The sequence below is a fragment of the Dysidea avara genome, chromosome 8, assembly GCF_963678975.1.
Source record: "Dysidea avara chromosome 8, odDysAvar1.4, whole genome shotgun sequence".
Classification (NCBI taxonomy): domain Eukaryota; kingdom Metazoa; phylum Porifera; class Demospongiae; order Dictyoceratida; family Dysideidae; genus Dysidea; species Dysidea avara.
The window spans coordinates 8,303,396-8,322,547 of NC_089279.1; the positions used below are offsets into that span (position 1 = coordinate 8,303,396).

The 19,152-nt window shown below is 41.4% G+C and overlaps 3 protein-coding genes across 7 annotated transcripts in view; 1 reads left to right on the forward strand and 2 right to left on the reverse strand.

Annotated features, from left to right (window-relative positions):
• The window catches only part of LOC136264585 (uncharacterized), a 174,580-nt gene that overhangs the window by 109,499 nt on the left and 45,929 nt on the right, over window positions 1–19,152 (reverse strand). For 3 of the 4 annotated variants that reach the window (XM_066059351.1, XM_066059350.1, XM_066059349.1), the window contains exon 1: window positions 16,815–16,970. The exons of the other annotated variant lie outside the window; for it this stretch is intronic. In XM_066059351.1, the coding sequence (XP_065915423.1) occupies window positions 16,815–16,860 (46 nt within the window). In that variant the 5' untranslated portion in view covers window positions 16,861–16,970. Of the gene's footprint in view, window positions 1–16,814; window positions 16,971–19,152 lie in introns of those variants that run through there. 4 annotated transcript variants of the gene reach the window in all.
• Window positions 1,293–2,879, forward strand: LOC136264052 (uncharacterized). The gene has a single exon (XM_066058734.1). The coding sequence runs from the start codon at window positions 1,497–1,499 to the stop codon at window positions 2,844–2,846; it is 1,350 nt and encodes a 449-aa protein (XP_065914806.1). The 5' UTR covers window positions 1,293–1,496; the 3' UTR covers window positions 2,847–2,879.
• LOC136264587 (uro-adherence factor A-like) overlaps window positions 19,069–19,152 on the reverse strand; it is a 31,142-nt gene continuing 31,058 nt past the window's right edge. For both annotated transcript variants that reach the window (XM_066059356.1, XM_066059357.1), the window contains exon 21: window positions 19,069–19,109. The gene's annotated coding sequence lies outside the window, so the exon portion shown is untranslated. The remainder of the gene's footprint in view (window positions 19,110–19,152) is intronic.

Consider the following 19,152-nt stretch of genomic DNA (forward strand, 5'->3'; position numbering starts at 1 on the left):
TGGCAAAGTGTGATTTTATTTGGGGAACTAAAGATTCTAGCAGTTTTTGTGAAGATCTGAATGTTGTCTATAGAGAGGTGGTTCATTGGCGAAGAAATGTGTTTGAAGTACCTCGTGGTTCAGCTGGTAAGGCCTTTGTTTGTGAGTTGGCAAGATTGTTTCGTGCTGTGGAGCAGGGCTCTGCCTTGGAGTCTATTGCCCTCAAGGCTGTGTTCGTGGCCTGCTCAATCTTGTTACAACGTACTTCTCCTCGTTCTAAACCTGTGGACAATGGAAGAATTCTGGGTGAGAGGATGGTACTCTGGAGGAATGGTGACCTTCTTGGTCTCTTACACGAGGGCAAAACTATTCAAGCCCGTTTGAAATCTGGATGGGGGCGTCGGTCAAGTGATCACTCCTCTCGTCTATTTGCCAAGTTGATGTTTGAAGGAAAGACCAAGGCTGCCCTCCAGCTATTGGATGAACAGGGACATGGAGGAGTTTTGAATTTGAATGACAATGTTGTTGTTGATTCCACAACTTATTCATTTAGAGATGTCCTTAAGTCTAAGCATCCTTCTGCACAGCCTTTACATGTAAACTGTTTACTGCCGGATTGGGCTAATCCACCTGTCATCCATCCTGTAATATTTGACCCTTTAGATGGCTGTGTCATTCGTTCTGCTGCACTCCGGACCACGGGTGCGGCTGGTCCATCTGGTGTGGATGCTCGCTGTTGGAGACGTCTCTGCACTGGTTTCCACTCAGCTTCAAGTGAGTTGTGTGCTGCTTTGGCTTTGTTTGCTAGACGTATCTGTACTCCATTTATTTCCCCAGAAATTCTTTCCCCTTTTGTGGCTTGTAGGTTGATTGCTTTAGACAAGAGGCCAGGAGTGAGGCCTATTGGAGTTTGTGAAGTTGTGAGGAGGATTGTGGCCAAGGCAGTCCTTTCCGTTATCAGAGAGGACATCCAGATTGTGGCTGGTCCTCTGCAAATGTGTGCCGGTCAAATGGCGGGTGTGGAGGCTGCTGTTCATTCAGTACGTGAGCTTTTTGGTAATGAGGATTGTGATGCTGTTTTACTTGTGGATGCAAGTAATGCTTTTAACTCATTGAATAGGATAGTTGCTTTACACAACATTAGACAGCTCTGCCCACCCTTTGCTCCAATCTTGATTAATATTTACCGGTCTCCAGCTAGTTTATTCATTTCAGGTGATGTAATACTGTCGGAAGAGGGAACTACCCAAGGGGATCCGTTGGCCATGCCCTTTTATGCTTTGGCCACAATTCCACTTCTGAGGTGTCTCCCTTCAGGAGTGGAGCAGGTTTGGTATGCTGATGACACTTGTGCTTGTGGGAAGTTGACTGTTTTGCGTAAGTGGTGGGACTGTCTGTGTGAAATTGGCCCTTCGTTTGGGTACTTTGTTAACGCGACCAAAACTTGGCTTATCATCAAGGGACATTTGCAGCAGGATGCTGCTTCAATCTTCAGTGGTTCTGGAATTGGAATATCTATGGAGGGCCGCCCTTATTTGGGGGCTGCTATTGGGTCTGATAGTTATGTGAATAGTTTTGTTGTTGAGAAGGTTAAGGGCTGGTCTGCAGAGGTTAAGAGGTTATCAAGATTTGCGGAGAGTCAGCCCCATGCTGCATACTGTGCCTTCACCCATGGTCTATCCAGTCGTTGGCTGTTTGTTTTTCGAACAGTTCCTTGTGTGTGTGATGCTTTTCAGCCACTGGAAGATATGATTCGCCAAGTATTTATTCCTACTTTAACTGGCTGTTCACCGCCCAGTGATAGTTCACAGCTCCTGTTTGCCCTTCCTGCTCGGTGGGGAGGCCTGGGTATTTTTGTCCCCACAAGAAGATGTGTTAGTGAGTTGGCTGCATCTCGTGATGTCACGGAACCTCTTAGCCAATGTATATTGAATCATGATTTGAGTTTTGTTGAGGCTGTTGCCTCTCAGCAGGCCAGAAAGGCCCTTTTAAGGAAAGCCAAATCTGAACACTGTTCTACACAATTTGCTGAGCTATACCAACAGCTTGGGCCTTCCTTGAGGCGTGCGATGGACTTGGCTACTGTTAGAGGTGCTTCAAGCTGGCTCACCACCTTACCCTTGAGTGAGCATGGTTTCACTCTCCATAGATCTGCTTTCCAGGATGCTTTGGCTTTGAGGTATGGTTGGTCCCCACTTCGTCCTCCTTCCCTTTGTGCTTGCGGAACCTCCTTTTCTGTTGAGCATGCTTTGTCCTGTCCCAAAGGGGGTTTACCTTCCTTACGTCATAACGAGATTAGGGTCCTTACTGCTACCCTTCTTACTGAGGTTTGCTCCCAGGTGTGTGTGGAGCCAGAGTTACAGCCGGTTCAGCATTCTGATGAGTTCCCTCTTGCCACCTCTAATACTCAGGATTCGGCTCGCTTGGATGTTGCTGTAAACGGCTTCTGGGGTGGTCGTTCGGAGAGATGTTTCATTGATGTCCGTGTTTTTAACCCTTTTGCTCCTTCTAATAGTTCCTCCTCTCTGTCGTCCACCTTTAGGAAGCATGAAAAGATTAAGCATCGTGCTTATGGTCAGCGGGTTCGAGAAGTGGAGCATGCCACTTTCACTCCAATTGTTTTGGCTGCCACTGGTGGTTTAGCCCATGAGGCTACTGTTTTTTATAAGCGACTTGCTTCTCTTCTGGCCAAAAAGTGGGGAGATGATTATTCTGTGGTTCTGGGTTGGCTGCGTTGTTCCCTGAGCTTTTCGTTTTTGCACTCGGCAATTCAGTGTATTCGTGGGGCACGGTCTTCCATTGGTGTTTACACCAGGACTCCACAGTCAGTGGACTTAGTGACTGTGGAATCCCATTTGTCTGCTTAATTTTGTTCAGTTGGCCAGCACTTGCAATCTGTGCTGGGGATGGTAGGAAAGGGCAGTCCATCAAGCCCGGGAAAAAAAAAAAAAGGATTGGCAGTGTTGATAAGTGTTAACGAAGTCGGTACGCAATCCCGGGTACGTAGTATATAATATCTATGGTTGCATGAACTCCCTACAAGGTAACTTCTTCTAGCTGATCTCTCTACAGGGTGAATTGTTTGTAGCTGATCTCTATGCAGGTTACTTGTTTCTAGCTGATCTCTTGAATTCTCTTTAGGGTGACTGCTTTATTAGAATGACTGCTCTATTAGGATGACTGCTCTATTAGAGTATCTCGATCTAGCACTTGCTGCACCAAGTTGGATTTCGTGTTATAACTCCGTGGCTTTAAGTCTGATTCTTCTACACCATTGATGAGCCTTTCTAAGATGATTACTCCATCAGTACAACGATTTTCAAAGCATTACCCAAAGCGGTTCATCTGGTAGGCGTGGCAAGCAGTCGTTTTTTTTATTAGCTAATCTCGATTGCATAATTGTTACACACTGTTGGTTTTTCGTTGTATCTTCCTGATTTTAAGCTCGATTTCTTTCAAACCACAAATGGTTTGGGGTTCAATAGTTAACCTATTCACCCACCGATTTTCAGCTTCTTCCCATACGCGGTTTACCCTGTAGGCGTGACAACATATTGGTGTTATTTTTCGTGAATAATCGCTCATAACTCTTTGCCTGTTTATCGTATTCCAGCCAAAGTTGGTACCGAGATGCGCCTTTATACCCCCCTTCTGTGTGCCAAATTTCAAGGCAATCGGATATAACGGATACCACCAGAGGTCACCATCGTAAACTCTTTAAATTTCGATCTCGGCTGCTAGTGAGGCATAATTTTTTCACCAACAGAGTAGTTAATTTGTGGAATTCTCTTCCAGCATGCAGATGTTATTTCTGCACCAACCGTGGCATTGTTTAAGAAGAATCTTGATGATTTATGGAGAACAACAAGATATGGGCACTCTCAAAGGCCTGCGGCCTAGCTTGACAGTCTTGTACTGCCAAGCAATGTTTGTCCATTAATAATAATAATAATAATAATAAACGTTCGCGTTTTATAGCAGTTTTTGTAAGTGTGCGAAAAGAGGAAGAAAAATAATAAGAAAAAAAACGAAGAAACTAAGCCAATTTTTGAAGTCGCATATCTCGGGAACGCCTGGAGCGATTTCGCTCAAATTTGGAATATGGAGTGCTGAAGTTGGAGGGAGTATCCACAGCAAAAATCGTCTTGTTTCATCAAGGCAGCACAGAGCTATGGAGGTGCGAAAATCGCGTTTTTGTTCTTCCTGTCAATATACTCACGAGTGTTGCGCGCTGGCTTCTTGGGCCGCTCGACACACTACAGTGTGTCTTGATAATAAATAAATAAGTAATTACGTTGCTATGCACTGCTAAGGAAGCATTTGTTAAACAAATCGCTTTTACCCACATATTACGCACAGAAGTATCTTCTAAACTGTTTTATAGTGTGACTAACGTGTTTTTTCCCACAAATTCTCTCGACAAAGCCTCAAAGCTGCTCTTCATCTTCGTTCGCGTACGTAAGCAAGGGGTGTCACTCCAATAAGCACTGTACTACGATCTGCGACCGCGGTCAAAGCTGGTCAAGATCGATTTTCGATTTTGACCAATGACTTTCATCGAATTTTTGTCTTGATCATGGACCTGCATGGTTCCGTTTATATTTGCTATATTTTCGTGCACTACTTACTCGCGAAGCTTTGACCGTGCTAGGAAAACAGTTTGACCGTTGTTTTTCGTGAAAAATCGGCCTTGTTCATTGACCTTTAGCTTTGTCCGCGATCGCAGATCGTAGTACTGTGTATATTGGAGTGACACCCCCTTGCATAAGGGATACGCCCCCTTGCAGCTCGAAGCGATAGGCTATTCCTGGCAGTGTACGAGGCCTGCACCATTGTTTTTCAGTTGCTAAACGCCTGAAAACCCGAGGAGAAGGCAGTCTGAGGAAAGTCGCCATGTCCGTATTTCAGTCCGCCAAAAAGAAACCACCTCAGAGCATAGAGCTTATCCGTTTACGTCTTTTTACGTCATTTTAAGTAGTAACAGTTACTAGACACCATGTTTTTGAGGCAAAAATCAATGGGACCCATGCGAGAAAATGAACCTTTTTGCGACTTTGCACAATAAAGAAAGACTTGGCACTTTAACACCTAGTGCTGGGGGTGGTGGCAAGGGTAGTCCATCTAGCCCAGGAAAAAAATAAGAAAGACTTGGGGGAAATCGCTACACCGAGTGAGTTACTTATAGTAATAGCCAATTGAAGAGCGGGAATAAAGGGGACTGGGTTAATTCAGCAGTGCAAACCAGCGAGCAGCTGGAGTTTAATGGCCCTGTTTCTTCCAGCTACGAAGCGATATTATAATTATTATGATTATGATTACTGGAAACACAGTTACAAACTATCATGTTCAGATAAGGAAAACATTACAAATCACATAGATAAGAGTCAGTTATAATTTATCTAAAAATACTTGTAGAGATTGGGATTTGATAGTGTCAGTGGGTAAACTGTTCCAGTTGCGGATAGATTTGGGTTATTACTAAGCAACGAATAACATAACAAATGCACCACAGCTTCTTATTTTCAGTAGTGTTCTTTGGCTTGTAACTCACTCTTGCTTCACGCATTCACGAAGATAACCTGTAATTATACGGAAATATTTAGTGTGACGTCAAACGGATAAGCTCTATAGTCTGGCACCGCCCGCCCCTTCGCAAAAAGTCCTTCAATTCGAACAAACGCATTGCATTGCCAAGGTGATTTATGTGTGAATGTCATTGGCACGCATTAATTGGCTAGCGCCGAATCTGGGCGGTAGAAATGATTTAGTATCTGTATTTCACCAGACCCTTACTTTTTGCGAAGGGGCGGGCGGTGCCAGACTACTCATAGCAAAGTTCACCTGTGCAGAAGTTTAATGCAGACTTCATTTCGCTATTACTTCTTATGTAAAAGCTGCTTTTACCATTATTTAACGATTTTGCCCACGTGGGTGTGTACAGACAAACATAGGTAGAGGGGTACACACACACACACACACACACACTTTTACAAAACCAATTTCAGTAAACCTGGCGCGCGCCCACAGCCGGCCTTCGGCGCGCACCCACAACCGGGGGTTGTACTCTTTTCACCACCTTTCATAACCCTTACGTGATTAAGCTCAAAAGCATCCAGACTTCCTACTGTAGTTGTTGCTCTCTCTCTTCGACTTTAGGGCACGCGTCTAGTAGTTGCTGCGAGTAGTCGACTTTAGGGGATGCGTCCAGTAGTTGCCGCGAGTAGTTGACTTTAGGGGAAGCGTCCAGCAGTTGCCACGAGTAGTCGACTTTAGGGGAAGCGTCTAGTAGTATTAGCGTTAGGGTTAGAGTTCAGCTTTGGTTTCTTCTTCACCTTTAGGTAGGGTCCGCAATCCGAAAAATCAACTTTCACAAATCGATCCCCCTACCATTATGGGATGTTCATTGTAGTATCCCATTGCTAGATCCACCATGAAACCGGAGGCACGGTTGCTGTATTCACAGAACTATCAATTTTAGTATTTCGTGAGATGCAAAAATTATTTTTTAAATTTCGGGCTCCACACAAAGAACAAGATAGAACTTGCTGCTTAGCTAGATATTATCTAGAGTTAATGTAGTTAAAAAGTACGCACAGTAATAAGCAAATGATTCACTGGGTTCCCGGTACAGGGTTGCTTTCTCTCAAAAAGCAGAAAACGAAACACGAATTTTCGAATTCAAACTGCCCTACCAGCCAAGACAAGAAAAGCCAACTCTTCCTCATAGTGATGTAATAAGGTTGGATGCATAGTCTGTCTATGCTGTTAGTTTGGAAAGGATCTGAGACTTCTCACCATCTGGGTGAAGAACGTCAAAATTTTCGTGCGTCATTTCAAGGAATTCTCTCAATGGTACCAAAGTGCTTCCCGGTACTTCTGATGCCACACTGGTCACTTAATTTTGATGATAAATGATGGTTCAAAATGTTTGGTAGTAGTAGTACATGTAGTTGGTGTTTCTGTGATTTCATATGATGTATTGTTACTAAAGCATCTAAAACACTTAATTTCCTGAAACGTAACTTAAACAAATGTTCAGAACAAGTTAAAGAATCTGCTTATCTAACAATGGTCAGGCCACAACTAGAATATGCATCTGACGTCTGGGACCCTCACCAAACTGGAGATTTTGTAGAGCTAGAAAAAATACAACGAAGAGCAGCACGCTGGGTAATGAATGATTATGGTAGACTTAGTTCTGTCACCTCAATGTTAAATCAGCTTTCATGGCCAACTCTCCAGACTCGCCGCAAATTATCTCGACTACAAACTTTACACAAAATTTTTTACCAACAAATATCACTTACAATTCCTCCATACTACCTACCAACATCACGATCCACGAGACAGTACCATCCACTGCACTACATCTTACCACATGTATCTACCACAGCACACCAAAATAGTTATTTTTCAAGAACAATTAATGATTGGAACTCCTTACCAGTAGATCTTGTTGAAGTTGCAGATGCTGACATTTTTAGAACTGGACTACAATCATTATTGTAATTGTGTTACATGTATTCGGGAAAATCTGAGCACATCAGCAGGGCTGACTGCTCAGTAATAATAATAATCATGTAGTATACCAGCAGCTCACCAGGAGCTCCACCCAGCTCGGACAAAAAATGAAAGATTTTGTGCATTTTCGGTTTGTTTGGGGATGTTTTGCAGCATAATGGTGATGTAGGGTGATCTAGTAAAGATTTGAAGCTGCTGTGGAGCGTTAGAGGTGAAGTCAAATTTGGACGGCTTTGCTGCCTCCCTTGATGCATAGCTTAGAGCGAGGCGTGGAAGCTGTGGATGAAATAATAATTGACAACCGCTGTTACCAAGCGTTCAGGGACATCTTTTGCCATAGTTTTAGTCTATAATTGATGATTGTTGTGGCTGCAGAAGCGCTGGAAATGGGCAGAATTCGCAACACAATTCTTTGATGCTGCAAAAAATTTTGACGCTCATCACCCAGATGGTGAGAAGTCTCAGATCTTTTCCAAACTAACAGCATAGACAGACTATGCACCCAACCGTATCGAAACACTATGAGGAAGAGTTGGCTTCTCTTGCCCTGGGTGGTAGGGCAGTTTGAATTCGAAACTTCGTATTTCTTGTCTGTTTTTTTCAAAGAAAGCAACCCTGTGCCGGGCACCCAGCAAACTATTTACTTATTTCTGTGCGTAGTTTTCAACTACAACAACTCTGGATACGATTTGGCTAAGTAGCAAGTTTCATCCGGTCCTTTGTGTGGAGCACGAAATTTTAAAAATAAATCTTGCATCTTGTGAGATACTGAAAATGATATTTCTGTGAAGACAACAATCGTGCCTCCGGTTTCATGGTGGATCAAGCAATGGGATACTACAATGAACATCCCACAATGGTAGGGGGATTGATTTGTAGAAGTTGATTTTTCGGATTGCGGATCCTACTTTAGGGTTAGGTTCTTACTATTATACAGCTTATTTCGTTGGTCACAGTTATAAGATACAAAAGAAGGAATTCAAGGGAGATAGCAGCAGTAGCATAATCGGTAGCACACTGGACCATCACACTGGGATCCTGGGTTCAATCCCCCTTCAGGATTGCAATTTTTTTTCCGCCTTTCTGGTTCACCGTTTTTGCCTAAGTTCTGTAAGGATATGAAATAGGGTGAAAAGAGTGATACCCCACAACCGGCCTTCGGCCGGCTGTGGGCGCACGCCTGGTTTGAAAATATCGAATACCGTATTAATTAAATTTTTGGTGGTTCAGTGCTGGCCATACATGAAGTAAAGTCCCATAGAACCATGTTTACACTGCAGACAAGCACAGATCAACCTACGTATGTGTTGAAGTATTCACAATGGTTTTTTTTTTTTACATTTTGGGACACTTCAATCCTTACTCTGTGGTACAATTGTCATTTCATTAGTTCCTTAAATCTCATGCCCCAACACCCAATTGAATATCACACTTACAAGCAATAAAGGTTAAACTTCCAACAAATGCTCAATAAACACTGCAATTTTTTTTGATACTTATGTATCTGTACACAGTTGGTACTGAATCTGAGTGCTGGATTAAGACATGGCTGGACTTGCCAAGAGCAGACCACATGATATCTGGGATAAAAGAAGCAGAGTATTAATTTTAGTATTTTGGAAAAACAACTGTTGGATCAAGTGAAAGCTATGAGGTTCATCCTTGGCATGTCTAAGTTTTTTTTTGTTGTTTTTTGACCGGGTCCCTCCAACAGCTGGGGGTTATTCTCACAAGCTGACATGAGGAGGGGAGAAGCCCAAAAAGATGGACAAGCTAGGGAATTTCATTCCAGAAAAACACATGCAACAATGACTCGAGCACACACCATTTCAGATAGTGTGATAATGAATTGGAAAAGTATCCTATTAAAGGGGACAAAAAGGCCAATTATCAACCTCAAAGCACTAAACAGCTCAGTTCATCCAGAGTGCTAAGGTCATCTCCCAGGTGAATTAGGCACCTGTCAAGGAGAACTCAAACTTTGGAGAAGTATCACCCTCCCTGTTTGGGCTGGAGTTTGCGGTATTGTATTTTTTATCCTTTGAAGGCACTGGCATCTTTTACGGTGATCAGCCGCATATAGATGCTTATTCAAATTTTGATTTGCAGTGCATCCATGCATCATATGATCATGTTAGGAAGATACATGGCCCATCTTATTAAAATATAACTCAGATTTCAGTTGTAGGTGATTCAAAATGGAGGGCATTTACACCTTGAAGGACTTGCTGGGACAAGGAGACTGGCTAGCAAAGATTGACTTAAAGGATGCATACTGTGCAATTCCAATATACCAATCACCTCAGAAGTACCTACAATTTAAATTCCAGCAAAAATCTGTTTCACCCATTCTCTCCTTCAGCCTCTGTGGGTGTTCATGAAAACTCTGAAACCAGCATTGGCTGCAGAGAGGGATCCAAATAATTGTCTAGGCCGTGCAAAGTTAATTATATGTTTCTGGTCCTACCAATTCCCCAAAATTGACCAGGTGAGACCAGGAATTTTTTTGCAACTTTTTGATGTGGTACACTACATTTGACAGCATGGAATTATACAGAAATGTATACAGTTAGTGCATCTGTATAAAAAAAGTGTTTACAAGACATGAAAACATTTCAAATTATTGTATGGTAATTATGTAATTCATTTAGCAAAAAAATGACCAGGAAGGGAACCAGAAACATATAATTAAATTTTAGTGGCCCTACATAGAGTAGGACCTCCATTATCCAAACACCTGTGTGCCAGTTCAATGATAAAAGTGTTCAGATAAATGAATTTGTTCAAATAAATGAAGCCAATTCATTTATACACAAAGCTGTGTTCAACTACTCTGATAGAACGTCCACCTAATGACAAAATACTCTAATAGAACAGTCATTTATAGTGTTCAGATAATCAAGGGCCTACTCATAGCAGAGTCCAAGGAACAAGCTCTGGATCAGGCTCAAGCTGTGGTACACCCACGGGATTCACCATCAACACAGAAAAGTCTGTGCTCACCCCAGATCATATCATAGAGCTTTTGGGTCTTACAGTCAACTTCATCGATATGGAGCTACAACTCCCTCCTACCAGGATAAAACACATTCAAGCAGAGTCTGAGGATGGCGGAGCCAATACACTAGCACATCTGGGGGGAACAGTCTCAAGTCAATCTGACAAAGGATATGGTGTCTGGAAAGAAACATACACATCACAGCTAAACACCTCTGACCTCCCTGGAAGTCAGAACACCAGCGGATGAAGAATCACAGTTGCAGACAGACAGGACAGACTTGAAGCTGTATCCCTTAATATTCTACAGAATACAGGAAACCTTTGGTGCACTGGAAGTGAACTTGTCTCTCTGCCCAGTGCCCACACTACTTCAGCTGGTGACCAGATCCATCTGCAGAAGTGACAGATGCATTTCTTAAAGTGTGGACCCACATCAAGGGGTATTCCAACCCACCTTGGAATCTGGTAGGCAGGACACTCACTCAGATGCAGAATCAACAAGCTAACATAGTGCTGGTAGCACCAGTGTGGAGATCCCAATCTTGGTATCCCACACTTCTACACATGTTGATAGGCTGATAACATCAGAAACCAAAATAATGGTCAACAGGGATGCTCCCACAACTAGCTATATGGCACATCTCTGGGAGAGAAAAAGAAGTTAGCAGCTTTTGGAGGAAGCTACAGAGCCTATGCTTAGCTACTGGAGGACAAAAACAAACAAATAATTATGACTACTTATTCGCTAAGTGCCACCACTGTTGTTCTGAAAAGGATTCAAATCCTTTTTGTGGTTCTATAGCGCAGGTGGCTAACGTCCTAGCACATGTTTACAAGGAGTACAAGTACAACTCTGTAAATGCCTATCAATCAGCAATTTCCTCAGTTCACAAGAAAGTTGATGTGGCTACACAGTTGGCCAACACCCTCTGATTTACAGGCTTGTAAAGGGAGTTTTCCATCCCAGACCTCCTTTGCCATGTTATGCACAAACCTGGGATGTTCAGAAAGTAGTGTAAAAGGTAGTACCTCCCCCTTCTCAGTGTCGGAAGAGCAGTATTAAGCTGCAACCATTCCCTCTGGGATGGGTGGATGGGTGCAACCATTGATATGTTTGGTGGTTTCTCCTTCTTCATATACAATAGATTAGTGGTCTGAGCCATTTGTGTCAAGATAGCTTAGTTACCTAATAGGAATGGCCTGTGGTGCTGGTCTAGTGCAGGAAGTAGTTTCACACCAACAGTACTACCAGTATCAAATAATATCTGCATTCTGAGCATATGCTTATCCATACCGACTTGACCAAGCACTTTACCTATGTTGGTTTGGGTGATGACTCCCCATCACCCAAACCTAATTTCAAGAAGGTTGATATAATTTAAGTTTCCTTATATACGTACATACCATCACTGCTCCAGATATTCAACACCAAATGACAAGAATACCTAACTAGGTTAAGTCCACAGCCTAAATCATTTTTTTGTTACCACGGTAGCATTGAGTGAAGCCAATATTTATATTATATACATCCCAAATGAAGAATACACTACCCTCGATTCATGCTACAGCTTAATAGGGACTGGACCAATTCCCCTGTAAACTAATAGCATACCACAACTAGTAATGAGTTTGGCCATGTACTGTAGGTTGACATTTCCCCATTCCGGTGCCAAAGGAAATAACAGGCCTACCAGTCTTCGACCTTGCAGCTCCAATTTTGACAAATGTATTGGTTAGGGGAATAGTATCTAATTCACCGACAGTACTTGATCATTAACCACAGACAGCTAGATCACAGTGGTTCTGAATCCCCATAGCTACCCGTGCACAATTTTGTGTGGTGCCTGGTCCAACACAAATGCAAAACATGGTGCCAAGTACCAATTATGTTTGACTAGCTTTTAACACTTGTCTATGAAAAAAGTGTGTCATCATTGAATCATTCCATACTCCAAAACCCAGAACAATTTTGAACATGTATACGTTCGGGCAAACTACTAAAGAATGCAGGGTCATGGACTGCTCTGAATGTTAAACATTTTCACCCACATGGACTCGTCCATTACCACCTCACCTTTATACCGTCTATTTTAAACCAACCAAAGCAACTTGCACAGCTTTACAAACTCATGCCAAATGATAATATATATATATAGCTGTTGTAATGTAAGTACAAGAATCAATAGTGCGATAGGGTAGTTGTATATACGTCTAATGTTACATTGATACATCTCTACAGCAAAGCAACATTTCGGGGGATATTGTATGTAGGATTTTGCATTGATGAGGGCCTGCCCCCAGCAATACAAAACTGACAGCCAAACCCATTAACTTCATTGTTATGTAATAACAAGGACTGGTTTGATACAAGTAACTCTCAAGTCCAGCTTACTGGCCGCCTGCCTGCCTGCCTGACCACAGTCGCAAGGCTGGAGGCCAAACAAAGCAATGCACAGCCACCATTTTATGCCACAATATCAAACTCACCAGTGGGATGTGCTTTTCAGGGTTCCAAAGAGTGGGTACCCTTTGTGCCTTGTCTTTTCTTTTGTTTCAATCAGGCTATTCTTCCTCTTCTTCATGCAATGAAACCATATTGAGGCATTAATTTACCATATCAACACTTTCCTTGAGCAGTACATTTAGATGCCACAAACTATTTAAAACACTTCTGCTAAGTAGATACCTGTAATTTCATGATTAGATCGAGATTATACCCATTAATGGAATGATAGCGATCTAGCACTGAGACTACTCCTCTTAACACTCTACTTACGTGATCACGATAACCACACCCCTTATTATTAGTCTAGTAGTATTCATAATGCTTGCACAGTAAAAATATGATATAGTGACATGCCCCCAGTAGGTGAAAGGCTGGCTCAAGATACTGGAGTCATCCTAACAGAACAGTCACATGAGTGTAGCTGTATGGTATAACAAAAAAATCAAACAAACTTTTATATTAAATTTTTTTTAATGTAGGGATGAATGATGGTATTACAGCATAATATTATATGCATAGCTCAGTGGGATAATCCCTACTTTGGCATTAAACAAAATGATTGCTATAACATGCTAATGTAGGGATTTTCTAACTGAGCTATGCTGTAGTGAAACAATAGTTTTAAAAATTACGGATTTTTTATGTTTCATAAATATCATTTCATGCGTTCTACTCTAAAATCAGGTAACATATTGGATTCTTGCAGATCCAACTGTATTTAAAATACAAACTAATTGAACCTCCAGTGATAACTAGCGATTTTCAATTACATTGCTTGTTAAGTAGGCATGGTCATCCGTCATTTTCAGCTTGAATTGAATGTGGTCACCCACACTTTGTGATGGTTGCTACATAGAACGAAACATCTATTCATTCCCAGTATGAAAAGGCCTAATTATTAAACATTAGTGTCTTCGTACAACAATCCAGGTAAGTGTACAACCCTATAGGCCTTGTAGCTTTCTCAAACATTGTTTATTTATGACATAATTTCAACTACATTTCCTTTTATCCTTAGTATAATTAGAGATTTACATGTGCCACTGTACTTTTTTCTTTTTCAAACATTACAGATATATACAGTCAAACCTCTCTAATCAAACACTCAATAGGAGCCATAAATTTTGCTGGATTAAGGATGTTGTTAGATTATCAAGTCACCTCTATAATCCAACATTGTACAATATCTAGAATTATGTTGGATTATGGAGTAAATTACAGGTAAAACAGATCACACAATGTTTTAAACATGGATCAATTCAGAATTTGCAAGTATTACACCTTTTTCTATTATTGTCAACCAATTCAATGTTTGGATTGCTTAAAAATATTTTCTGTGATTGTTTTTAATGCTGCTTTTATTCTCTGTCGGATTACAAAAGTCGAAAACAATGTATTTCCAAGTCTAGGGAATCATATTTTGTGTCGGATTACAGAGTACAGAGGTGTCAGATTACAGAGGTTGTTTTCTATACAAAAGTGCTGGTAAATGTAGGGTTTCCAATGTAAAAATTTGACTTCTTTTCAAAAATAATTTGCTAACTGCTGTTACATTTTGGGCTAACTTTCACTTGAATACAGCTGCAGTGGCAATAAATTCCATTGCCTTCTTGGGGTAGAAATCGATCAAAATATCTGCAAAATTCGGCATTATGAGCTGTAATGCACCTATCAATGTGTTGCCCCCCCCCCCCCCCCCCCCCGGGCGTAAGTGGGGCTTTACAGGGGGAATTGACACGAAACTGCTGCCCCACTATGGGGCATTTGACGATTGCTCATTAAGCACTTAAGTATTTTATCGTTGTAACTTTCTATGCTATGTCAAATCCCGAGTAAATCCCCGTGATGCCACTGGGGCCAACAGTGGGGATTTGACACGATAGGTTTGCCCTACTATGGGGCATTTGACATTCAGCTGTGTCAAATCCCCACTATAGCCCCATATATGCCCGAGGGGGGGGGGGGGTGGGGCAACACATTGATAGGTGCATAACTCTCAGAACCCTACATCCTTTATCGCAATACTGGAGTTCAATGTTCCTCTATGAGTAAACCTTCACCTATAAGCATTGGTAGTTTGATTGGTGAGGTAGGTTTCTTGTCGCTGCATCAATTGAGCACGATTTTGGGCTCCAAAAATGAGTTTTCGTCTACGGACACCAAACAATTGACAACCTAAACTTCCTCAAAACGCAGTAGTAATCATCCATTGACAAAGAAGTCACATACAAAGTATAGTTAAGTTGCAGACACCTCAACTCTCACGCATTACGCGTGAGACACACTCATTGGATTGTCGTCTCACGCATGGTTTTCCATCTCACGCATTGTAATTCCCGGAAAATTAAGCTCTAATGTATTTGATTTCACTTCAAACTTCTTGGCAAAGCACTAAACAGTGTTCTAATGGCTAAAAATGGATGCTCTAATGGCTAAAAATGGATGCTCTAATGGCTAAAAATGGAGAGTTATAACTGAATATAACCAAAGGAAGTTGCAAATTTTGCAATTTTAATAGGAATTTTCCTACTAGACAAGACCTAAGTAAGTAAATCTTACGCATTTTAACCTCAAGTCTCACTCCAAGTGCATTTCCAGGTTGAGGTCTCTGAAGTTGTGACATCTCTAACCATCTGGGTGAGCATGATATAGGGAAAAATTAGCTGGAAATCACACCTTGGCTACATAACGTGCCCACTCATGATCAACTGCTTAAAAATAGAATTCTTGACGTAAAACAGCTGTATGATCCCTAAAGTATAGCTAGAAGTGAGGTTATTGTCGCCAACATAGATAATACAAGGGGGTGACACACAGACACTCACTGTAGGTAGATCTGCGACCGCGGTCAAAGTCTAAGTCAAAGGCCACCAAAATTGTGCCAATTCAGCGGTCAAGGGTAAAAGCTTCCAACCCACAATCGAAAAGTGCTGAAATATCGTTGCTAAGTCACCGGTCAAAGGTTGAAAAAGGCTTAGTCACATGTCAAAGCGAAATTTTGGCCAGTCAAGACTTTGACCGCGGTCGTAGATCTACCTACAGCGCGTACCTACGTGACACTCCCTTGTAATAGATACCCCTACTACCGTATAACCTAAATATTTCGAGGGTTCGGGGGTCATCAGTGAAAATTTTAGCCTTGAAATATTTAGACCTCCATAGAGTGTTTGCAAATCCACGAGAATTTTATCTTTAGCAACATTGCTGAACCTCGAAATATTTAGGCTATACGGTATGCCGCCAGGAATCGTAAAATAAAATTTAATGGCGCTAACTATGCTCGCGTATAGACCTTATTCACTGAATTAATTTCATAGCGCTTATAACCCGTTGCGAAGGAGTTGTCCGCCAATGTTCGCCATTTGCAGTACCTAAACCATGGTAACATCACAATTCTTCGCCAAATTCGCCATTTGCAGTACCATAACTATGGTAACATGATAGCAACGGTCGTGCTCGCCCAGTTTTAGAACTCAAAATGGCGTCCAAAACACTATCGTCATGGTGAATGTGGACCCTTGTATGGCTTTGCGTGACATCAGAGGGCGCTTACTGTTCTAAATGAATAAGGTCTATAGACGAGTTGCGATTAAGGGCGTGGCACTATAAAATCATGTGCGCACATTAAGACACCATTTAAAAAAACAACAACAAAAAAACACTCTGCCTTCTGCATTCGACCTCCAGTGCCTAACTGGTAAAGCTGATAATAATAAATTACTTTTTCCTGGAAACGTAGTAACATATGCCACGGTATTGTCTCTTGGCCTAAACCAAACACCACAAAGAATGCACGCCCACAACTTACGCTGCAGTTTCTCTCTATCGGTATACAAAGGGCCGCCTTCAGCCATGTCATATCACACAATCTACCATACACTGAGCTGCTGCCGGCCGTGGAACTGTCTGTCACCTATTGCTTCGAGCCGCTGTATCTTCTGATTGTCATGATCACGTCTTCAAATTTCCGTTTTCTATAGTAAATTACCTGTAGTTAGACTGTTGCAATTGGTGCTTGACCATGCCTGCAGTGCGGCTGTGTTAACTTTGGTCTGCAATTATGACCGGTGAAGGACTTGAATTGATCTTATCAATGTTGATTGAAAACATATGTCTTCAAAAAGCTGTTTACCAAATAAAGGTGGAGCTCATCCTTTGTCATTGTAAATTTTGTGCATAAACCCTCATGCACCGACAACTAACAAGTAAGTCACTGGCAACATGATCATAACAAGCCTAGCAGAGGTGGACGCACGGAAAATGTATTGTCCATTTCTGCCGGGGCAATAGGCCTTAATACAGAGTATCTGCAGCTGTTGGCGAATTTTTTGTAGCAAGAAACTACAAGGAGTGGTGCACAATTATATATACAAGTTTTTTATAATTCTTAGTGCAATACAATAGCTAGTTTTTGTTTTTCTCGTTAGGTTTTTACCTTGCCACGCCCACAGTATTATCTACACGGTACACTTTGTGGTCGCATGTTGCGCGAGTCTATTACATTTTTTATTGCCGGTACGTTTTCTTCTGATGATGGTTTCTCTCTTTCAATGTACATATTGAAATTGTTAATAATACAATGCTTTACGGAATTGTAGTACAACTACACATACAGAAAACTTTGGCTTACAAGGGACATACAATTCTGATGGTTTGAAAAGCTACCAATGTTTCATAATGGAACCACCCGCCCACATGAAAATATGCCTGGGTGCAGGATGGGAAACAGAGAATTGATTCGGAGTGCAAGAGTACATAATATATATATATATATATTATAAACTCTTGATACTATCCAATATAGCTACTGAACTTTTGTAACCTTTCAACTTACATCTTCAAAAGCATTTGGAATGCCACACCCAACATTTAGCACGTGAGTGATGTCATGATGTTTCAAAAGATCAGTCATGAGCAACGTCCTGTGACCCAACCAAGAGTCCGGTGGTAGCCACGCCCACCACTTTGTCAGGAGAGTTATCGGGACAAAATCCCAATGTGTTAGTAGCCACCGTCGTCCCATCCTGTCTCCGTTCTTCTACGTACTAAAATCAATGGACAGATGGACGAATGTTTATTATACAACTGCTTTACTCTCATATATATGGTACCTGTTTTCCGTCTACAGTTGTACACGTGGTATGAACGTGCCTCAATTTATTCTTGTTTGCTGTAAGTTCTTGTAGGAAAGCCATTTAGACCTTCAGTCAAATCCCACAATCAAATTTAACAGTAACAAAATATTCTAATACAACGATCAGAGGAAAGTATAATGGTATCAAGCCTCCCTACTATTACTAACTCTTGATGGTATCCTTCTGTTCCTGTATTACATATCATAAAACTGTACACACTCACACTTACTAAATAAACAGACATACAAGTTTGTACAATACAGATATAAACAAATAATAAATTACATTTATTCAAAACTACTTATAATTCATTGTCATGGCTTCTACATGAATCTCCACTACACAACACATCCTGCTGGTTGGTATCCCATAGTCTCATTATACCATCCCACTAACAACAACAACAAAGAGTCACAGAGAAAGACAAGATTCATGTTAACTCACCGATACTGATACAAGCTCAGGACGATAAGGGTGCCATGAAGCGTCTCTGACCAGAACTTGCTGTGACACAAGTCAAGGAATACAACAAGACAACTTCAAAAGGTAACTACATAACATTCTACAGTGAACACTTAAGGATACTGATCCTGGTTCTTTGAGTCTCTTTACAATTTCTCCAGTTAAGATATCATACACTACGAGAAATCGTAACTGATAAATGTTACACAATACTTAACCACTGACATAAGAAACTAACTAGCCAATATAAAATGATTGATGTGAATGAAAAGTGTGCCTATCTCAAAACATGACTTTTCTACAGAAACGCACCACATTTTTTGTGACAAATTACATGGATATATGGTGGCCTGGCATAGCCAGACCCTAAACTAGATATACGTATGGCATGGTTGATAAAATGAAAGTGGTCGAGGAAATGACCATTCTTCAATTAGCACTAGGAATACAGCCAGGGCATACTCAACTGTTACACTGCCACCAGCTGAACCAGTGTAGATGTATCGCTAAGGAGAGAGTAATGGTTACGTACAACAGTTATAAGATAAT